Below are 23,196 nucleotides of genomic sequence, written 5' to 3'. Positions count from 1 at the left end.
GTAGACCCAGCCCAGCCCAGGCACTTTCCTCCTACTCCCTCTCCCATCTCCTTGGGGATGCTTGATAAAGATGGAGGCAAGTAGGTGAGGGAGCCGGCGGCAGAGAGCGCAGCTCTGGAAAGCGACTGCTTGGGCGTGAGATCCTGTGGCACTTACTTCCCTGATCATAGGAAAGTGTCTCAATTTCTCTGAGCCCGAATGTCTTCTTTTTGTAAAATGAGGGTGATTCAATAGCACCTGCTTTGGAGAGCTCTTGGGAGATGATGGGAGATGATCTGTTGAAAGCATCTGGCAGCACCTGCTAACTGGAGTGTGGCCACCTGGCTCAGGTGAAGGTGTCTGCTCACAACCCCCGGCTGCGTGGCCTGGATCCGTGCTGTGGGTTCTGGAGGAGCAGGTGCGAGCCTGTGTGACTTCCCAGCAACTTCCCTTACCAGTCACGCTGCAGGATGGGAGGCAGGACGTCCAGCTTAGCTCCCACCCAGGGAGGAGAGTGGAACAGTAGCCAAGGAGGTAGAAGGTCTCTGTCTCTTCAACAAAGGCCACAGATAATTCACCCCAACTCCAGACACACATTTCCTTCAGAGAGCCCCAAAGATAATGCTGATCTCGTGAGGTTGTTTCAAGGATTAAATGAGAACTGTGTGTCACACACCAGAAGTTCACCTGGAAACAGATGGACACTATCTGTGGGAATGTTCGTGCCGTAGGGCTCGGTGAGGAAAGGTCACCGTGTGAAACTGCATACCAGTGCCAGTGCCAGCAACATGAAACACATGCACAAAAGACTTCTCGAAGGAAATGCGCCGGCAAGTTATGCTGCAGTTGCGGTAGATGACTGTGGCTGTGGTGATCTTGGCTCTGTCAGCCAGGACCTATTGCAATTCAGGCTGGGCACCTTGAGGCTGTTTCGTTACAGGGGCTTTTTGTAAAGCTGTGGGCAGGGGTAGTAGGAGAAGCAGGCAATGGAGCTGATTCTCCGGTCTGGAGGGAGTGGGGGGCACTGCACAACAGAAGGGACAGGGGAGGTAGGTGCCATGTGTGGGAGGAAGAAACGCCAGACCTGGCTCTCCCGCCTTCCTCTGGTCTCCACCCCACTGGCCAAACCCAGTCAGAAGCCCTAGTGTGAGAGTCCAGAAGGCAGGCTCCGTGCGGGTCAGCTTTGTGGGCACTGAGCAGGGTGGAGGAGGTCAGTGAGCGAGCCGGGCCCAGACTGAAGGTGTCAATGCAGTGAGCTTGCATGGCTTCCACAGTGAGGGCCAATGCAGATACGGGGACCCCAGATCCCGTGCCTGGCCTCTGTGCTTCCACACGGAGCACCCCATTGTCGGGGCACCATCCTCTCAGCCATGCGATGTGTGACCCTTGTCTGAGCCCCCGTAGCACCCAGTGCAAAGCCCTGGGGTCCTGGTTCCTCATGTGACCGGGAGATCCTTGCGCACTGGGCCGTGTCTGGGTCCTCTTGCATTCTCAGCACCCGGGCCCCAGCAATCCAGGCCTCCACGCTCCTGTGAAGCTTGCCACTTGCAGTGAGGCCCAGGGGCCTGCTCTTCACGGCCAGGGCTCTTCCCTAGGCAAACGTCTGCTTCCTCTTTGGCTGGGAGTAGGCTGTGACCGTAGGAGCAGGACGGAGCCCTGTTGACCTCCCTTGCAAGTCCAGCCGATGGCCACTCCTGGTTCTCCCATCCTCTGTAAGTTCCCCACGGCAAATCGCAAGTCCCCTTGCTGGCCACCTGGTGCAGGACTGCAGGTGAGACTCTGCCGACTTCCTCTGTGACTCCAGGAGACCAAGCGCCTCTCACTGGGCCTGCGCTGTGACTCGTTCTGCACCAGAAGAGGTTTCCACACTCTGAAGGGTTTTGACAGACTTTTCCCAAAATAACACTTGCACGTATTTGGGGGAGCTCAGGACGGGGAAATTCTGGGAGAGACACCGCATGAAAATGACGTGTCTGCCCCTTCGTCTCTACACCAGGGTCACTTCTAAACGTTTCCGTTTTGAATTGCTGTTGTCACTCTCTCTCTAAGTTTGTTTGTACTATTTCCTGATTTATCAAGTTTAGGTAGAAGTTACTGAATTGTGCCTATGTGTGGGGAGACTTTGTGTCCTGACAACAATCCCTCTGCCCTTCCCAAGGCTCTTCCAGTTTTTGTACATTGTGTTGTAGATGCGGTTTAGCCCTTGATTACCTGTGTAATTTCAGGGGGTAGACACATTTTATTGCTTCATCTGTCGACTTTCCGCAGCAAATCTTGGCTCTGAGTGTTTAAGAGGAAGAAACCGGTGCCCGTGAGCTTGTCTCCGCCTTTTCTCATCAACTTCAGGTGGCAGTAAAATTATGTTTATACACAGTCACATTCAATTTTGTAATTATAAACAAATTCTGCTTTGTAGGATTGCTACTAACTTTAAAAATTAATAGGCAAAATTTTCACAAAAGTTTACAACTTCTGGTCTCCAAGACCAGGTGTTGTGTTTGGATCCCAGGAAAGGGGAGGGTCCCTGTGTCCCCGCCCTGCTGCTGCAGGAAGGAGAGGGGGCAAGGCCAGGGTCGGGGGCTCTCTCTCCTCTGTTCTGCCAGTGCTCAGACCAGTGAGTTGGCTTCATATGCAAACCATGACTTTTAAGGAGTCTTTTTTGATGGAGTTTCTGGATATTTTCCTTCCTGAAAATCCAGTTTCTTAATCATATTCTTTGCTACACAGCATTTTCTTCAAATTTAAAGCTTTTTTCTCAGAGTTCTCTGCCTTCTAATTCTAGTTGGATCAATTGTTTTTCAAGTCTGTTAAGGAGCAGCCACCTGGAATACGTTTATTATGCTCTTGGACTAAGTACACTATGTCTTAGATTCCATTAGTCCTGCTTTTTAAATTCCTCGTGCGTTACTTGAGAGCATAAACTTGAATCATTTTTTTGTAAAGAGTCACTTTAATGTTTGAAAATTTTGCTTTCACACTTAATTGGATGACTTAGGAAATAATTGCACTTAGCCAATTTAATTCTTGGAATAAATTTTAGCAATGAAATCTATTTTCTGTACGGAAATTTTTCAGAATTAAATATTTTAAAGATTTGGGTCATTCCAAATTTTACCAATTATAGTATATGCCAATTGATTTTCTGCTAATTTATCAGCTCTATTAACTTTGTGTGTGTAGTCTTTATTTCCTGCTGCTACTTTCACTTAAGAATGGTTGTTTCTCCTATCAAGTTTTTTCAGTTAATAAGAAAATTTTGCTGCCTGGTTTTATTTTGCCAGATTTGTCTGACAATTCCCTAAGGTCTTCTTTTCCCTAGGTCAATTTTTGCAGTTTTCATTGTGACCTCTAGGATGTGCTGTTTTATCTTCTACAACAAACGCTGATGTGTGCAGTTTCAGGACTGTCAATTTTATTCTGTGTTGTTTATTTTTGCCAGGAATGCAGGAAGAACATCCCTTAGGGTCAAATGGCAAAGTCAGAATATCTACTTTCTTCCAGATAGTGCCAGCTCTGTGGCAGCAGCCCTCTGCTGGGGCCCTGGCTGAAACTTAGCTGAAGGTCCAGACGTTGCCATCCAGGGTCCTTCTCAGCACATCCGTTCTGTAGCACTGACTAGTACCCATGTGCAGTTGACCTTACATGAGCTAATCCCTGTCTTCAGTGTCTTTCTGGAGCTCTAGCCAAATACAATAGAGTCTCATCATTTGCTCACTTCATTTCACAAATTCAATTAGGTATGTTTATGAGAGTGATGTGTGTGTGTGTGTGTGAGAGAGAGAGAGAGAGAGAGAGAGAGAGAGAGAGAGAGTTAAATACTTTCGACAATCCCATAGTTCCATCTTCCAGGCTCATTAATAATGAGCTTGACCTTGAGTGATTCTTAGGAAAGAACGCAGTGCAATCCCCTGACAAGGTTGTGTTAGAAGTCCCTGTAGTCCCTGCAGTGCTGTGGTAGACAGTCCCAGGTTAGTACTCAGTGTGTAAGAAAGGGGGCGCGTGCCTCCCACCCGAATCCTGCTCCTTTTTCTCAGGGTCTGTTTTTCATCCCGGGTCTGTGCAGGAAGTCCTGCAGAAGCCGTTGTCCTGCGGTAGCACGACCCTGTCAGCTTCAGCAAATGCTTTGTGCTTCCTGCACATCTCACCTGCCAGGTCGGGGTCCAGAGCCGAGAGAGCCGGCGGAGGATCGTGGGCGCTGTCGCCCGCGCTGACGGCTCTTTTGCTTGTAGCCTCTCCCCTTTTCAGAGCCTCACTGATCCTATGTGAGAAATGACCCACACACTTACAGTTTTGCTTCTGCGACCCATAGCACTCAATTCCTGACTCCTTTCCCTGTGTCCACACGGCCTGGCCCCTTGTCTGCCCCCTGCAGGCTCCCCGTCAGCAGTACAGCGAGTTCAGCCGGTCTTGCTCAGTGGCTCAAGGCTTGGGTCTCAGTCTTAGACACGACTTCTTCTGATCACTGGTTCCCACCTGCAGCTTCCCTCCTGCCCCAGATTCTTCGGGGTGATGACCTGCTTGGGACTGTCTCTGCCTGAAGTCGCAGCTGTCCCCACCGTGGTGATCACCTCTTCTGCTCTGCTTCACAGTCCCTGAGCTCTGCATCCTCACCTCGGCTTCAGCTCTTGCAGACCCCGTGACGCCATCCTGTGAGTAGCACCCAGGGAAGTCGGCGTTGCCCCCACCTCCTGGGAGTGTCCCAGGATCTGCAGTTTATCTCTGTCCCAGGGATGAAGATGGACGACAGGTGCTACCCCGTGATCTTCCCAGACGCGCAGAATTTCCGCCCCTTCACTTCTGATTCTCTGGCTGCCATTGAGAAGCGGCTCATCATCCAAAAGGAGCAAAGTAAATCCAGAGACAAGACAGGGGGTGCAGGAGGTGAGCCCCAACCCCGGCCTCAGCTTGACCTGAAGGCCTCCAGGAAGCTGCCTAAGCTCTATGGCAACATTCCCCCTGAGCTGATAGGGAAGCCGCTGGAAGACTTGGACCCGTTCTACAGAAATCATAAGGTACTTCCATGAGCATGCGGGGTGGGGAGGATGGGTGGACGCTGCTAGTCACTTTAAAACTGGGGCTCACAGCTTCTCCAAACACCGCCTCGGGGCTGTGAAGGACAGGCTGTACCTCTCCTTTGTCATCACCCCGTCATCGTCCCGAGAACCCCGTTCAGTCTGTATCTTCTCTGTAATGCACGTGTTGGGGGAGAAGATGAGAACAAGGGGCAGCAGAAAGGTTAAAAGGAGAGTGAAGAAAATACAAGATGGCCTCTGGAAAGAGGGCTGGACTAGCCATCGGACAAGTCAGGTAGAGGCCGTTCGCAAATCCTCACTTTCCTAACTGTAAAATTGGAACGATGCCTGGTTTTCCTACCGTACAGCTAGCACAGACTAGGGAAACACTTTTTAAACTATAAAGCATTTGATTGACAGAAAGAATTCATAGCGCTGTCCAGGAATGCCCATTTCAGCAACTAAATTTTGTGTTGAAAAATTCTTGGACAATAAGCTTTCTAGAATATTAAATAAGATTAATTAAGGTCAAACCAATGCTTGACACATGGCAGGAATTTAACAAAGGAAATGAGAATCAAGTATGCACGTGCAGCCCCAGTGAAAACCTCATACAGACATGTAAAAACCTTGGTATTCCATCTACCCCAATGCGGTCCCTATAGAATGGTCCAGCGAAGTTCCGTCAAAGGGCCTCTGAGTGAGAGAATGGGAACTCCAGGCTCCTTGGGCAGCTGTGGGGCAGCCCCTGAGGACTGCTCCTTTAGGAATGGCTCGGAAGACCTGGCCATCATCATCGCTTCACTGTGCCACCTAGCAAAAGATGGGAAATCCCCCTTGCCAGACTAAGGCTGCAGAGGAAGGAGGCCGGGAGCGTGGGGCAGGCCTAGAAGTCAGGAGATGCTGAGAATCCCCGTGAGAGACTGAGCTCCCCCAGAAAGGTTGCCTGGTTTGCATGACCTTTACTTGGGATATGCTCAAGATTGCCCGGCCAAATAGGACTGGGTTTCTAGAGGACAATGAGTGTAGGTGGAAAGGACAAGCAAGGGGAAGAGAGAGGAACGGTGGGAACTCTGCAGTGTCCCCCCTTCTCCTTGTGCCCCAGAACTCTGGGGCTTCTTGGAGGCGCAGTTGCTAGAAGCGAGTTACCCAGAAGAGACCGTCTGCCTCGATGCTGACAGGAGACTCAGGAGGCAGGCAGCAGCTCAGTCCTGGGAGGTCCGGCTTCCTTCCAGCTTGGGTGGATACCCTAGGAACGTCTCCCCTGCCTGGGTCCTCCCTGTAACTCGCAGAACAGGACACTCGCTCTGCTCCTCCAGCAGCCACGCGAGGTGCGTGGTGTTGTCACCTGGGTCTCCACATTACGGAGGAGGAAACTCAAGCCTGGACAGGGCAGTGCTTATGCCCAGTCAAACAGCCAATACGTGGTGGATCTGGGGTTCAGACTCTACAGTCACAGGCCGCTTCCTGTCTTCCGCAGCTCCCCTTCTGAAGAGTGCCGGGGGCGGGGGGATTGGAGCTGTACTGGGAAGCAGGAGCAGTCAGTGAGCCCTGGCAGGTGTCGTTAAAGACACCACTAGGAATATTTAAAGCAATAGAAAAAGACATCAATACGATATCAGAAGCAAAGGACAGACAAGCAGAGAGATACCACGCCACCCATTCCTCTGGGCTGATGCCCCTTCCAAAATGCTCATTTATTAAAGGCATAGAAGCTCCAGAGAAGGTCGTGGCCTCCTGGGCTCAAGGCTTAAAAGCCCCCCTGTTTCACGGGGCTGTGGAGCTACAGGAAAACACTGGGATTCGCAGCTATCTCTGCAGTCAGACAGCCCCAGGCCAGTAAGTTGCAGCAACTCATGGAAGGAAGGCAGGTGGCCGGCAGTGGCTTGAGCTGGGCTGGGTCGAGGCAGCACCTGCCCTGCCGTCCTCCTTGCTGTCTGGGAACTTGCGGGGCTGCGTGGTCACACAGTGCTTTTCACAGATCTGAAAGGAGCAGACAGGTGCGGAGACAGGACCGACGCTCACTCTGAAGGCCTCTGAGCAGCAGAGGGGACGGCCAGGTCACAGAGACACGGAGCGAGAGGGGTCTGGTGTTAGAAGGCTGTAGGTGATAGGCTATGGCCTGTGGACTGCTTCCTTCATGGAGCCCAGGGTGGAGTGCTAGGGGAAACGGGCTCAGGTTCTTCAGTGAGACCCCGGGCACTGTGGGCAGCCACGGCACTGGCTGGCAGATCTGTCCTCTGTCATCTGGCATCTGGCCCCACCCACTAAAGAGCACTGGAGAGTCTTTGTGGCAGACAACCCAAAACACTCCCACCTATTCCCACGCGCCCTCAGTAGGCGTAGTTACCCTGTGTGCATGGGAGGAATGGAGAGTAGGACTCGAATCTGGTGCTGCGTCTCTTGAAGGTCCTCAAGGTTAAAGTTGACGGGTCATTTCCTGTAGAACTGGTCCAACCTGTGGCGTGACCAGATGGACTCTCTAGCTCCTTTACTATTCCAAGACTCACTACAAAGTTTTCATCCACATTTTTGTAAGGATTTATTTTATTTATTTGAGAGGCAGAGTTACAGAGAGAGAGATATATCAATCTTCCACCTGCTGGTTCACTCCCCAAATGGCCACACCGGCTGGAGCTGTGCTGATCTGAACCCAGGAGCTTCTTCTGGGTCTCCCACGTGGGTGCAAGGCCCCAAGGTCTTGGGCATCTTCCACTGCTTTCCCAAGCCACCGCAGAGAGCTGGATGGGAAGTGGAGCAGCCAGGACTCGAACCGACGCCCATATGGGATGCCAGTACTGCAGGCGGAGGCTCAGCCTACTACGCTACAGCGCTGACCCCTTCATCCTCAATAAAACTAACTTAAAATATCTGCTGAATGTGGATGTGCAAGCTCCATTTCCATCTCTTCCAGTTCCTTGTGGTGCTTGTCCCTACAGGTGCACCTCCTGAAGTTCAGAATGAAGAGCTTTGTTTGCCCTGGTTGTTACTGTATACCCCCACTGCCTGCATTTTCGGAGTACACGTTCTGCATCTCTGGTCCCTCCAGAGTACCCCAAAGTGTGGGTGAGAGTTTGTTAGCTGTCAGAGTCCCAGGAGGTGCTCAGAAGGTCAGGTGCCCCTTGGGGTGCAGGATGATAGCCCTGTAATCAGTGGCTGCATTTCTCATAGGGCCAAGCCACACCTCAAGCCCTGGTTCCACTCAGTTTTCTCTAGATGAACTCATGATAAATGTTGTTTTGTCACTGAATTTAATTCTTGTTGTTGTTTTTCAGACATTTATGGTGTTGAACAAAAAGAGAACCATCTACCGCTTTAGTGCCAAGCGGGCACTGTTCATCTTCGGGCCTTTCAGTTCCATCAGAAGCTTAGCCATTAGAATCTCAGTACATTCATATCCTTTTCCTGAGTCCAGCTTGGGCGAGACGCGCACAGACCCTGGGGAGTTTACTGAGTTCATGTTGAGCGAGTGGGAGCAATAGTTCATGCTTTCAACAAACACTGGCCCCGTGCTGCTGCTGTGAGGCAGGTCTCGAGCTGGGTGCTGGCTGTGAGCAAGGCGTGGCTGCTCCTCCAGGCTCTCACCTTCAGAATTAGACCAAACGGTGAGCGATTCCTGCAGAGAGGTCAGTGGTATCGTGGTGTGGAAGTGACAGCACAGAGAGGTATTGCAGGCGCCAGGATAGCATGTTGGGGGCAACGGTTGTAAACTGGCAACCTGTACACCTCATTGCGTTAGGCCTGCTCAGTGTTTAAAACTTTTGGCAACAATTTCTATCATAGACAGTCTAGATTTCCAGGTTCTCAAAAAAAAAAAAAAAAAAAAAAAAAAAAAAAAAAAAGGGGGGCCTATGACAAGCCAGGCCTCATTCCTACCTGGCAAAGAGAGAGACGGCTGCCTCTCTTAGAAGGAACCTGCAAGTTCTGTTGAACCACGTCGGCACCCTCCCTGTGGCTCAGCAACAGCCCCTGTCACACGTTTCTATGACTTGCCAAGCTCCTGAAAGTCAGCGTTTGAAACTTAAGTTTTCCAATGCAAATACAGGTAGGCGTTATTAAGCTTGTCTGGTGTGTGCAGTGGGTGGGGGAGACGCTACACCATTTTTGACAAGGGAAGGTGCAATAGATGGATTTGTAGACAGAATGCTGAGGGCAGCAGCAGTTTAGGTTAGGTTTTGCAGACACAAGTCTGAGCTGGGATTCCTGCGTAAGTGAACTAACAGAGGAGTGGTCCCCGGGGCGGAAAGGGGGAGGCAGACAGGGCAAAGCCGGAGCTGAGCAGGCGGCGGTCCCAGAGTCAGCTTCAGCCTGGGCCCACGGCGAGCTCCAGGTACGGACTGCCTCACCGTCATCCTAACTCCCAAGCTGGAGGCCAGCGTTCCGCAGGCCTGAGCCAGCCAGAGAGGACCAGGCCCCTGCAAGTCTGCGTGCGGGCGCCCTCCTGCGGAGCTTCTGCCTTAACCGGCGTGGCGCACGGTGTTCAGCATGCTCATCATCAGCACCGTGGTCATCAACTGCGTGTTCATGGCGAGAGGTCGCGTGAAGGACAGCAACAGCACAGTGCCCGACACCGCCGAGTGAGTGCTGTCACCCCCCCGGGTCACCTTTGAACGAATAAAGGGTTGCGATGACATTAGAGTTGAGAGAGAGAGAGAGAGAGAGAGAGAGAGAGAGAGACAAAGGCAGTGAGAGCGTGAGCCCAGCTTCCCGACACAAAGGCTGGCAGAGCCGCTCATACCTTGCACATATTTCTCCTAACCGTCTTAAAGAGCTTTTGCACTTGCATTAGCAGATCACAGCACACGTGCCATTCTGTGTCTAGGTCGTAACAGATTTTCTTCGTACTTAGACATCCGTTTTGATGGCTAGGTAATATGCTGCCGGGTGGCCAAACCATAACTTACTTAACCACTCTGGTATTTGACTGTTGTAGACAGCATTGTCATTCTTTTCTTTGTTTGCTTTTATGAAATTTTAGCTCCCACATATAAAAAAAATAAGGTAGAAGTTTGAAAAAAGAAAGAAATATCTGTGTATCACCACTGATGCAAATACAGCTCTGTAAAACTTGGATTTACACCTTTGTGAAACCAGCGGTTTAGCATGTTATACTACTACAGTTTTTTTTTTTTTTTTTTTTTTGACAGGCAGAGTGGACAGTGAGAGAGAGAGACAGAGAGAAAGGTCTTCCTTTGCCATTGGTTCACCCTCCAATGGCCGCCGCGGCCAGCGCGCTGCGGCCGGCGCACCGCGCTGATCCGATGGCAGGAGCCAGGAGCCAGGTGCTTCTCCTGGTCTCCCATGGGGTGCAGGGCCCAAGCACCTGGGCCATCCTCCACTGCACTCCCTGGCCACAGCAGAGGGCTGGCCTGGAAGAGGGGCAACCGGGACAGAATCCGGCGCCCCGACCGGGACTAGAACCCGGTGTGCCGGCGCCGCAAGGTGGAGGATTAGCCTAGTGAGCCGCGGCGCCAGCCACTACTACAGTTTTAATGACCTGTGATCTTTAAAAAATTTACCATACATGAGTTAAATGATCATTTTTTCCCATTCAATGATTGTTTATAGCGTTGTCCATATTCCCACTAAACTAAGAGTGTTTTGCTTTTTACTGTTCCAATTCTTATTCAGTGATGTATTAAGCCTTTTTACTATAATGTAAATTTAAAATATGTTATTTCAAAAACTAAAAGAAGACAGAAAGGGAGAAGGAAGAGGGTGTGAGGGAGAGAGCAGGAGGGCAGGAGAGAGGGAGGAAGGGAATACCATTATGTTCTTAGAATTGTGTCCACAAAACTCACTGAATCTGTTAAAAACCAATTAATTAAAATAAACATTTTTAACATAAATGTAAAAACAGAAAAAAATAGTATTGTCACAGGCATTTTTTGCATAAATTTATTTTAAATCATTACATCCTCAGATTCTTAGAAATGGGTTTCCTAGATCAAGGGTATTCTATACTTATATATATGTGCACACACATGGATATGATAAAGTGTATAAATATTCTTATTTTTTTTAAAATTTATTTATTTATTTGAAAGCCAGAGTTACACAGAGAGAGAAGGAGAGCGAGAGAGAGAGAGACAGACAGAGGTCTTCCATCCACTGGTTCACTCCCCAATTTGCTGCAATGGCCGGAGCTATGCCAATCTGAAGCCAGGAGCCAGGAGCTACTTCTAGGTCTCCCACACAGGTGCAGGGGCCCAAGGACTTGGGCCATCTTCTGCTGCTTTCCCAGGCCACAGCAGAGAGAGCTGGATTGGAAGTGGAGCAGCTGGGACTGGAACTGGCACCCATATGGGATGCCGGCACTGCAGGCGGTGGCTTTACCCGCTAAGCCATAGCATCTGCTCCAATATTCTTATTTTCTAATAAGTTTGTATGAATTCACTTTGACATCAGCAGTATATTCTTTTTTTAAAAACTATCCCAGAAGTTTATCTCATGTTTGTGTGAACACATTTTATAAAGACTGGGATTGTTATGGTTGCTCAGTGCCCCACGTGGGTCTCATGGCTTAGGGGTGCCGGTGCCGGGGACATCAGAAATGGAAACCACAAGCCCCGTGTTGGGACTGTTCTGGGCTGAAGCTTTGTCTATGCTGAATCAGGCCGCTGTGTGGGAGGTACTGTGTGAAAACAGCAGGCATATGGGGGCACTTCATGTTCTGCTCTGTTGGGAAATTTAAATACTAAGAAATAAAAAAACTCAGCTTTGACGTCAGTACTGGAAAACTTAGAGAAGAGATTGACTTGATTTCCGCCAAGAACCAGGAGAAATTTTTGGTAGTGTTGTTGGGGCTAAAGAAAAAGAAAAGGGGAGGAAAAAGCGCGCTCCGGGCTGCTGCACCCCAGCGAGCCTCCCTCTGGGCTCTGACCAGGCTGCACCAGCCCCCGCTCGGGCGCCCTGGAGGCAGAGGAGCCGGGGCCGTGAGCTGGGACGGGGCCGTGAGCTGGGACGGGGCCATGGGGCCTCCCCTGTGGGCGGACTCGCCCCAGAATCAGTTCCTGCAGAACCCGGCTCTGCGGGCCATGACCTGAGCCCTCTCCAGTCGAGAGCCCCGACCTAGCAGTGTTTTCCAAGAAGAAACCGTGTCCCGTTCCTGTGGCCCTGGCTTTCAGAGCTCAACATCTCAGTATTTCTTTAATTTCTAATTTGTGAATTCTGGGATCCCATTTCGCCTTTGTACCGTTTTTAATTCTTTCCTGTACGAATGAGTTCTTCACATAAAATATTAACTTTTAGCCATTTTAGTTGACTTTTCAGATGTACAACTTAATTCTTAACCTATGAAGTTTTCTATTTTGATAAATATATATATTTAATATTTATTTTATTTATTTGAAAGAGTTACAGAGAGAGGTAGAGACAGAGAGAGAGAGAGAGGGCTTCCATCTGCTGGTTCACTCCCCAGATGGCCGCAACGGCCAGAGCTGCACCGATCTGAAGCCAGGAGCCAGGAGCCAGGAGCATCCCCCTGGTCTCCCACGCAGGTGCAGGGGCCCAAGGACTTGGGCCGTCCTCCACTGCCTTCCAGCAGAGAGCTGGATTGGAAGTGGAGCAGCCGGGACTAGAACCAGTGCCCATATGGGATGCCAGCAACACAGGCCAGGGCGTTAACCCACTGAGCCACAGCACTGGCCCCTATTTTGATAAATATTTTTGTATTAAAACTAAACTTGTTGTTTCTGGATAGTTTTAAATTGATTAACCAACATTGTGAAGTAGTACAAAGAGTTCCCTGTGCCCCACTCCCAGCTTGCCTTATTATTAGCACCTTAGGTTGGTATGAAATATTTGTCACTATAAACGAACCATGCCCGGCTTCCCCTATTGTCGTAATCCAAATTCTGTCTGTCCCTCCCATGCCCCAGCCTCCAGTAATTGTAATTTTGTGTTTATCCTGAGTTTTGTTTAAAGCTCCTACCCACAGGAGAGCATGTGGTCTGTCTGTGCTTGACTTGTTTCACTTAAGCGATGTCCTGCAGCTCTGTCCACGTTGCTGCAAGTGGCAGGATTCCATCCCTTTTTACAGACGTGGATGCACACGCATGTGTATATATCACTTTTCTTCACCCATTCGTGTGATGATGGACGTCGTTGATCCGCTGTCTTGGCTATTGTGAGCAGTGCTGTATAAACATGGTGGAGCAGTTTCTCTCTCTAATAGCAATCCCACTACTAGGTATATTCATTCTATGTTTGGCAGTTCCAAATCTCCCTGCTGTTTTCCACAGTGCTGTAGTGATCTGTATTCCCACCGATGGTGTGTGAGTGTTCCCTCTTCTTCATGTCCTTGCCAGCATCCATTACTCTCTCTCTTTCTGATGGAAGCCATTCAGACAAGGGTGAAGCGTTATCTCATTGTGGTTTTGATTTGCATTTCCCCAATGGCTAGTGATATTGAGAATTTTTTCATATATTGTTGGCAATTTTATTTCTTTTTTATGAGAACTGTCTATTCAGTTCCTTTGCCCATTTCTTAACTGGATTGGTTGTTTTTCACTTGTTAAGTTTTTTGAAATCCTGGGGTCTTCTCTGAAAAACACCATTGTCTACATCAGTATCTTGACGTGTTTCCTCTATGTTTTCTTTTAGCAATTTCGTAGTTTCCAGTCTTCCATTTAGGTCTTTGATCCATCCTGAGTTGACCTTTCTATATGATGACCAACAGGGGTCTAAGTTCACTCTTCTACACAGGCGTATCCAGTTTTGCCAGCACCATTTATTGAAAAGACTCTCCTTTCTCCAGGGTGTGTTCTTGGTATTTTTGTCAAAAGTCAGTAGGCTGTGTATGCTCATGGACTAATTTCTGGGTTCTCTCTTCTGTTCCATTGGACTCTGTGTTGGTTTTTATGCCAGTATGTCACTTTTCAGTGACTACAGCTTTGTAGTATGCTTTGAACATGCATCCAGTTTGATATTTTTGCTCAGGATCACTGGCTATTCTGGATCTTTGTAATTGCATATACATTTTAGAATAGTTTTTTCTAATTTAATAAAGAATCCATCAGTATTTTAATGGGAGATTGTACTGAATCTATAGATTGCTGTAGATTTTAACAATGCTGATTCTTTTAGCACAAAAGCAAGGTATATCTTTCCATTTTCCAACTCTTTGATAATTTCTGTCATTGGTGTCTTATAATTTTATTTTTAGAAATTTTTCACTTCTTTGGTTAAATTTATTCCTAAATATTTACATTTTTGTAGCTATTGTGAATGGGATTTCTTTACTGATTTCTCTTTCAAAAAGATCATTACTGGGTATAAAATTACTACTATTTTTTGTATGGTGATTTTTCTCTTGACTTTATTGAATTGGTTTATCAATTTGAACACGTTTGTGGTGGAATGTTTAGGTTTTTCCATGTGTACAATCATATCATCTGTAAACATTGCCATTTTGACTCCTTTATTTCCAATTCTGACACCTTTTCTTTCTTTCTATTCCCTAATTACTCTTTCTGATACTTCTGATACTACAGTGAATAAAAGTGGACAAAGTGGACATTTGTGTCTTATGTAAGAGTAAACGCTTTCAGCTTTTCCCTGGTCAGTGTAGCATTGGTTGTGAGGTGGTTGTACACAACCTTCCATTTTTGAGGGATTTTTTTCTTTATATAATTTGTCAAGAGTTTTCATCCGAAAGGTATTGACTCTTATCAAATGTTTTCTTTTTCTACATTTGTTGAGCCGATATGGCTCTTGTTCTTCATTCTGGTGGCCTGATTCATGTTGCTCTATCGTGAATGTTGAACCATTCTTGCTCCTCCAGAACAAATCCCACTTGATCGTGATGCATGATCTGTTTGATGTAGTGTTAAATTTGGTGCTAATATTTTGTTGAGAATTGTTGCATCTATGTTCATCAGGGATATTTCTTTTGGTGTTGTGTCTTTGATTTTGGTATCAGAGTAATGCTGGTCTCATAAAAAGAGTTTGCAGAGTTTTATCCCTTTCTTTTTTTTTTTTAATTATCTTTTTTTTTCTTTTGACAGGCATAGTTAGACAGTGAGAGAGACAGACAGACAGACAGAGAGAAAGGTCTTCCTTCCGTTGGTCACCCTCCAAATGGCTGCTATGGCCGGCGTGCTGCGCTGATCTGAAGCCAGGAGCCAGGTGCTTCTCCTGGTCTCCCATGCAGGTGCAGGGCCCAAGCACTTGGGCCATCCTCCACTGCCTTCCTGGGCCACAGCAGAGAGCTGGACTGGAATAGGAGCAACCAGGACAGAATCCGGCGCCCCAACCGGGACTAGAACCTGGGGTGCCAGTGCCGCAGGCGGAGGATTAGCCAAGTGAGCTGCAGTGCCTGCCAAAGTTTTATCCTTTTCAGTATTTTAGACTAGTTTGAGAAGTATGAGTTAGTTCATCTTTAAATGTTATGTAGAATTCAGTTGTAAAGCCATCAGGTCTTGAAGTCCTCTTTCATTACCACTTCAAACCTGTTACTTTTGTGGTCTGCTTAGATTTTCAATATCTTGAATTAATTTTGGTAGGTTTTATGTGACCAAGAATTTATCCATTTTTCAACATTTTCCATTTTGTTAACATATAGGTGCTTATAGTAGTTTCTTATGATCCTTTGTATATCTGTAATATTGGCTATAATTTCTTTTTTCATTTCTAATTTTATTTATTTGAGCTTTTCCTGGTGTTTCTTTGTTGGTCTGGCTATTGATTTGTCTATTTTGTTTATATTTTCAAAAAAAAGTCTTTTATTTTCATACTGTTTTGTATTTTTTTTAGTTTCAATTTCATTTACTTTTGTTCTGATCCTTATTATTTCTTGACTCCTGCTAATTTGGGGTTTGGTGTGCTTCTGTTTTTTTAAACCTTTGGATGCATTGTTAGATTGTTTGACTTATTTCTGTTTCAAGGTATTTATGCATTGCTAAAACTTCCCTCTTAATACTGCTTTTTCTATATCCTACAGATTTTGATTTGTTTTGTTTTCATTTTCATTTGTTTCAGGCTTTTTAAAATTTTCATTTTTAGTTTCTGCAGTGATCCATTGGTCATTCAGGAACATGTTGTTCAGTTTCCATGAATTTGTTTTTTTTTTTTTTTTTTTTTTTTTTTTTTGACAGGCAGAGTGGACAGTGAGAGAGAGAGACAGAGAGAGAAAGGTCTTCCTTTGCCGCTGGTTCACCCTCCAATGGCCGCCGCTGCAGCCGGCGCACCGCGCTGATCCTGGCAGGAGCCAGGAGCCAGGTGCTTTTCCTGGTCTCCCATGGGGTGCAGGGCCCAAGCACCTGGGCCATCCTCCACTGCACTCCCTGGCCATAGCAGAGAGCTGGCCTGGAAGAGGGGCAACCGGGACAGAATCCGGCGCCCCAACCGGGACTAGTACCCGGTGTGCCGGCGCCGCAAGGTGGAGGATTAGCCTATTGAGCCACGGCGCCGGCTAAGTTTCCATGAATTTGTAAATATATTGTTCTGCTTGTTTTTGATTTCTATTTTTATTCTTTTGTGGTCAGAGAACACACATGGGGTTTCAATTTTAAAAATTTACTGAGCCTTGGTCTCTGGCCTAAAATATGTTCTATTCTAGAAAATATCTCATGTGCTTGTGAGAATGTATATTTCATAGCTGCTGATGAAATGTTCTGAAATGTCTGTTACGTCGATTTTGTGTGTATCTTTACACAAGAAGTGAGTTTCTTGTAGGCAATTTATAGTTTGGTCCCTTTTTTATAAAAATATTTATTTATTTAAGAGATAGAGTTACAGAGAGAGGGAGAGTCACAGAGGTCTTCCACCTGCTGGTTCACTTCCCAGATGGCCGCAATAGCTGATGCTGGGCTGATCCAAAGCCAGGAGCAAGGAGCTTATTCTCCCACATGCTTGCAGGGGTTCAAGCAATTGGGCCATCTTCCACTGCTTTCCCATAAGCAGAGAGCTGGATAGGAAGTGGAGCAGCCGGGACTTTAAACAATATCCGTATGGGATACCGGCACCGCAGGCAGAGACTTAAACCAGCATGCCACAGTGCCGGCCCTGGTCCTGTTTTTTAATCCATTGGTCAATCTATATCTTTTCACTAAGAATTTTTTTTAAATTTTAATGGGGGGGGGGCAGCACTGTGGCATTGCAGATAAAGCCACCTGCTGCAGCACTGGCATCCCATATGAGCGCTGGTTCAAATCCTGGCTTCTCCACTTCCCATCCAGCTCTCTGCTAATATGCATGGGAAAGCTGCAGAAAATGGCCCAAGTCCTTGGGCCCCTGCACCCATGTGGGAGACCTGGAAGAAGCTCCTGGCTCCTGGCTTTGAATCAGCCCAGCACTGGCTGTTGTGATCAGGGTGAATCATCGGATGGAAGATAATGTCTCTGTCTCTCTCTCTCTCTAACTCTACCTTTCAAATAAATAAATAAATCTTTAAAAAATTTAGATTTCTTAGTTTTTAACAGGTTCAATATAGTTCATAGATATGGCTCTGAGAATATAATGATATTCCTCCCCCCCTTCTGTGTCCCTCCCTTACGCCCCTCTCCCTTTCTGCCTTCTCCCCTTCACTTTTGAGATGACATAACTTTAATTCACATTGCAGTCAAGGGCTTGATGCTCCAGTAAATAAAGAGTTCAACAGGCAAAAAGCAAAAAGACCCTAGTTTAGCAGAAATATAAGCAAGGGCTATAAACAATAGTCAAATGGAAAAATGACTACTTCACCCTTATACAGTAAATTTCAAAGTAATCACAGATCATTAGAGCTATAGTAGTACAGAAGTTTTAACCATTAGTTTGACAATGGTGTAAAACAAAGTGACAAAATTATATTTGCTACAATATTGATACACAGGCATTTTTCTTTGGTTTTTATTTTTAATTTTCTTTCTTTTTAAAATTTTAGTTCCCACATATAAGGGAGAACATGCAGTATTTTTCTTTCTGTGTCTAGCTTATTTCACTCAACCTGACTTCCTCCAGTTTTATCTGTGTTGATGCAAATGGTAGAATTTCATTCTTTTTAGTAGCTGAATATTATTCCATTGTGTGTATATATCACATTCTCGTTATCCAGTCATCTGATGATGGATACCTTGGTTGATTCCAAATTTTGGCTGTTGTGAACAGTGTTGCTACGAACATGGTAGTGCATGTTCATACACATTTGATATAATGTGTTTGTTCTTTCGGGTATATACCCAGCAGTGGGATTGCTGGTTTATGGCAAGTCTTTCTGTTTTTTTTTTTTTTTTTAAGAAATCTCCATACTGTTTCCACAGTGATTGCAGTAATTTACATTTCCTCCAGCAGTTTATAAGTGTTCCCCTTTCTCCACATCCTTGCCAGCATTTGTTACTGTTTGTGTTTTGGATTTCAGCCATTTTGGCAGAGATGAGGTGATATCTCACTGTGGCTTTGGCTTGCATTTCCCTGATAACTTGTGGTGTTGAGCATTTTTTCATATATTTGTTGACCATTGTGTTTCTCTTTTGAGAATTGTCTGTTGAGGTCCTTTGCCCATTTCTTAACTTGATTGGTCTTATTTTTGTTGTTGAGTTTTTGAAGTTGCTGATGTATTCTGGATATCAATTCTTTGTTGGATAGGTAGCTTGCAGATATTTTTCCCATTCTGTTGGATGTCTCCTCTCTCTGTGGGTCTTTCCTTTGCTGTGCAGAAGCTTCTGAGGTTAGTAGAATCCCGCTGGTCTAGTTTTGCTTTTGCTGCCTGTGCTGTAGGATTCTCATCCAAGAAATCACCTGTACCAATATGTTGGAGTGTTCTCTATGTTTTCTTCCAGCAATTTCATAGTCTCAGGTCTTAAATTTAGGTCTTTAATCCATCTTGAGTTGATTTTTGTACATGATGAGAGGTATGGATCTAGTTTCATTCTTCTGTGTATATACATTTAATTTTGCCAGCATCATTTGTTGAGAAGATTATCTTCACTCCAATGTATGGTTTGACACTTTTTGTCAAAAATCAGATGGCTGATTTTTGGATTAGTTTCTGGGTTCTCTTTCTCAAGATTTATTTATTTATTTGAAAGGCAGAGTTACAGAAAGGCAGAAGTCCTCCATCCACTGGTTCACTCCTCAGATGGCCGGAACAGCTGGAGCTGGGCCCATCCGAAGGCAGGAGACAGGAGATTCTTTTGGGTCTCCCTCATGGGTGCAGGGGCCCAAGCACGTGGGTCGTCCTCTATTGCTTTCCCAGGCCATGGCAGAGAGCTGGATCGGAAGTGGAGCAGCTGGGACTTGAACTGGTGCCCATATGGGATGCAGCACTAACAGGCAGTGGCTTTACCCAGTACACCACAGCACCGGCCCCTCTGGGCTCTCTATTCTGTTCCTTTGATCTGTGTGTCAGTTTTTATGCCAGTGCAATGCTGTTTTAATTTCTGTAGCTTCATAGTCCCCTTTGAAGTCTGGTATTGTGATGCCTCCAGCTTGATTTATTTTTTGAGGATCGCTGTGGCAATTCTAGGTCTTTTGTGATTCCATGTGAATTTTAGGATTGCTTTTTCCAAGTCTGAAAAGAATGTCATTGATATTTTGATAGGGATTAAATTGAATCTGTAGGTTGCTTTAGATAGTATAGACATTTTAGTGATATTGATTCTTCCATTCCACGAGCGAGGAAGATCTTTCCATTTTTTTGTGTGTGTCTTTGATGGTTTCTTTCATCCAAGTTTGGTAATTGTCCTTGTACAGATTTTTTGTGGCTATTGCAATTAGGATTTCTTTCTTGATTTCTCTTTCAGTGAGTTCATCATTAGCATATAAAAATGCTACTGAGTATGGATGTTTGTTTTGTACACTGCAACTTTACTGAATTCGTTTATCGGTTCTAACACCTTTTTGGTAGAATGTTTAGATTTTTTGATGTATAACATTGTGTCATCTGCAAGCATGGATGTTTTGATTTCCTCTTTTTCTGTTTTGATGCTTTTTATTTCTTCTTCTCCCTAACTGCTCTTGCTAATACTTCTAGTACTATATTGCATAAAGAGGGGTGAAAGTGACCATCCTTGTCTTGTTCCAGATCTTAGTGGAAATGATTTCAGTTTTCTCCATTCAGTATGATACTGGCTGTTGGTTTTAATTTTGAGATATTTTCTTTCTGTGCCTAATTTGTCGAGTGTTTTTTTTTTTTTTAGCACGAAAGAATGTTTTATCAAATGCTTCCTCTAAATCTATTGAGATAAATGTGTGTTTTCATTCTGCATTCTGTTGATGTGATTTATGATGTTGATTTGTGTATGTTGAAATACCTTTTTATTTCTGGGATAAATCCCACTTAATCATGATATATTATCTTTTTGATATGGTTCTAGATTCTGTTTGCTAGAATTTTGTTGAGAATCTTTGCATCTTTGTTCATTAAGGATATAGCTCTGTAGTTTTCTTATTTTGTCTTTGGTTTGGTATCAAAATGATACTGGCTTCATAAAAAGCCTTTGGTAAGATTCCATCCTGTTCAATATTTTGGAATAGTTTGGAAATTATTGGAGTTAGTTCTTCTTTAAATGTTTTGTCAAATTCAGTAGCAAAACCATCAGGTTTGGACTTTTCCTTGAAGGAAGACTTTTTTTTTTAAAGATTTCATTTATTTATTTGACAGGTAGAATTTCAGACACACACACACACACAGAGAAAGAGAGAGAGAGAGAGAGAGAGAGAGAGAGGTCTTTCTTCCGTTGGTTCACTCCCCAAATGGTCGCAACAGCTAGAGCTGCACCGATCTGAAGCTAGGAGACAGGTGCTTCTTCCTGGTCTCCCACATGGGTGCAGGGCCCAAGCACTTGGGCCCACTTCTACTGTTTTCACAGGCCACAGCAGAGAGCTGGACTGGAAGAGGAGCAACTGGGACTAGAACCTAGCACCCATATAGGATGCCGGCAGCGCAGGCAGAGGATTGACCTAGTGTGCCATGGTGCCGGCCCCAAGACTTTTTTTTTTTTAAAGATTTATTTATTTATTTATTGACAGGCAGAGTGGACAGTGAGAGAGAGAGAGAGAGAGAGAGAGAAAGGTCTTCCTTTTTGCCGTTGGTTCACCCTCCAATAGCCACCGCAGCCGGCGCACCGCGCTGATCCGATGTCAGGAGCCAGGTGCTTCTCCTGGTCTCCCATGTGGGTGCAGGGCCCAAGCACTTGGGCCATCCTCCACTGCACTCCAGGGCCATAGCAGAGGGCTGGCCTGGAAGAGGGGCAACCAGGACAGAATCCGGCGCCCCAACCGGGACTAGAACGTGGTGTGCCGGTGCCGCAAGGCGGAGGATTATCCTATTGAGCCGCGGCGCCGGCAAAATTTATTTATTTATTTGAAAGTCAGAGTTACACAGAGAGAGAAGGAGAGTGAGAGAGGTCTTCCATCTGATGGTTCACTCACCATTGACCACAACGGCCAGAGCTGCGCTGATCCAAAGCCAGGAGCCAGGAGCTTTCTCCAGGTCTCCCATGTGGGGTGCAGGGGCCCAAGGACTTGGGTCATCTTCTACTGCTTTCCCAGGTCATAGCAGAGAGCTGGATTGGAAGTGGAGCAGCCAGGTCTTGAACTGGCGCCCATATGGGATGCTGGCGCTTCAGGCCAAGACGTTAGCCCTCTGAGCCACAGTGCCAGCCCTGAAGGGAGATTTTTGATTACTACTTCAATGTCATTGCCTATTACGGGTGTGTTTTGACAGTTTGTATCTTCTTAATCTAGTCTTGGTAGGTTATATGTATCCGGGAGTTTATCCACATCTTTGAAGTTGTCCAATTTATTAGCATATAGTTTTTCATAATAGCTTTTTTAATGATCTTTTGAATTTCCGTGATGTCAGTTGTAATGTGTCCTTTTCACCTCTAATTTTACTTGAGTCCTTTTTTCTATTTTGGTTTGCTAATCTGGCTAACCGTTTATCTATTTGTTTATCTTCTCAAAAATAGCCTTTTGTTTTGTCGATCTTTTGTATTTTTTTAGTTTCAATTTCATTTATTTCTGCTCTGATCCTTATTATTTCTTGCTGCCTACGAATTTTGGGTTTGGTTTGCTCTTGTTTTTCTAAGTCTTTGGGATGCATCATTTGATTTTTTACCTGAGACATTTCTCTTTTTTTAACATAAGCACTTAATGCTATAAATATTCCCCTTAATAGAATTTTTGCTGTATTCTACAGGATTTGATTTGTGTTTTCACTTTCATTCTTGTTTATTTCAATAAATTTTTTGAAATAACTTTTATTTATTCAGTGACCCATTGACCATTCAGTAACAAATTGCTTAATTTCCATGTATTTGTGAGTGTTCTATTGTTCTTCTTGTTGATTTCTAGTTTTATTCCTTTGTGGTCTGAGAAGAAACATGGTATGATTTCAGTTTCTTTTTAATTCACTGAGACTTGGTCTGTGGCACAATATATGGTATGTCCTAGAAAATGTCCCATGTGCTGAGGAGAAGAACGTGTGTTCTGTAGCTGCTGTTGACATCCTATAAACATCTGTCTGGTCCATTTTTTTAAAACTTTTATTTAGTAAATATAAATTCCAAAGTACAGTTTATGGATTACAATGGCTTCCCCCTCCCATAACTTCCCTCCCACTTGCGCCCCTCCCATCTCCCGCTCCCTCTCCCATTCCATTCACACCAAGATTTATTTTCAATTATCTTTATATACAGAAGATCAATTCAGTATATAGTAAGTAAATATTTCATCAGTTTGCACCCACACAGAAACACAAAGTGTAAAATGCTGTTTCAGTACTAGTTATAGCATTACTTCACATTGGACAACACATTAAGGACAGATCCCACATGAGAAGTAAGTACACAGTGACTCCTGTTGTTGACTTAACATGGCTTTCCATGCCTAAAATACTCTCATGGGCTCTTCAGCCAGATCCAAATGCCTTAAGGGCTGATTCTGAGGCCAGAGTGCTATTTAGGACATTTGCCATTCTATGAGCCTGCTGTGTATCCCGCTTCCCATGTTGGATCATCCTCTTCCCTTTTTGATTCTATCAGTTAGTATTATCAGACACTAGTCTTGTTTGTGTGAACCCTTTGACTCTTAGACCTATCAGTGTGATCAATTGTGAACTGAAATTTATCACTTGAACTAGTGAGATGGCATTGGTACATGCCACCTTGATGGGATTGTATTGGAATCCCCTGGCACGTTTCTAACTCTACCATTCGGGGCAAGTCCAATTGAGCATGTCCCAAATTGTACATCTCCTCCCTTTCTTATTCCCACTCTTATA

The 23,196-nt window shown here is 45.5% G+C and overlaps 1 protein-coding gene across 1 annotated transcript in view; it reads left to right on the top strand.

Annotated features, from left to right (window-relative positions):
• The first annotated feature begins 4,173 nt into the window (after positions 1-4,173).
• Positions 4,174-23,196, top strand: part of SCN11A (sodium voltage-gated channel alpha subunit 11) — a 117,246-nt gene continuing 98,223 nt past the window's right edge. Inside the window, exons 1-3 of the mRNA XM_089331376.1 lie at positions 4,174-4,991; positions 8,267-8,385; positions 9,467-9,568. Of these exons, the coding sequence (XP_089187502.1) occupies positions 4,710-4,991; positions 8,267-8,385; positions 9,467-9,568 (503 nt within the window). The 5' untranslated portion in view covers positions 4,174-4,709. The remainder of the gene's footprint in view (positions 4,992-8,266; positions 8,386-9,466; positions 9,569-23,196) is intronic.

The sequence above is a fragment of the Oryctolagus cuniculus genome, chromosome 4 (genome assembly GCF_051225735.1).
Source record: "Oryctolagus cuniculus isolate XC-2025 breed Fujian yellow rabbit chromosome 4, ASM5122573v1, whole genome shotgun sequence".
Lineage (NCBI taxonomy): Eukaryota > Metazoa > Chordata > Mammalia > Lagomorpha > Leporidae > Oryctolagus > Oryctolagus cuniculus.
The sequence above is the reverse complement of the archived record's forward strand: the minus strand, read 5'-3'. Positions and strand labels throughout refer to the sequence as shown.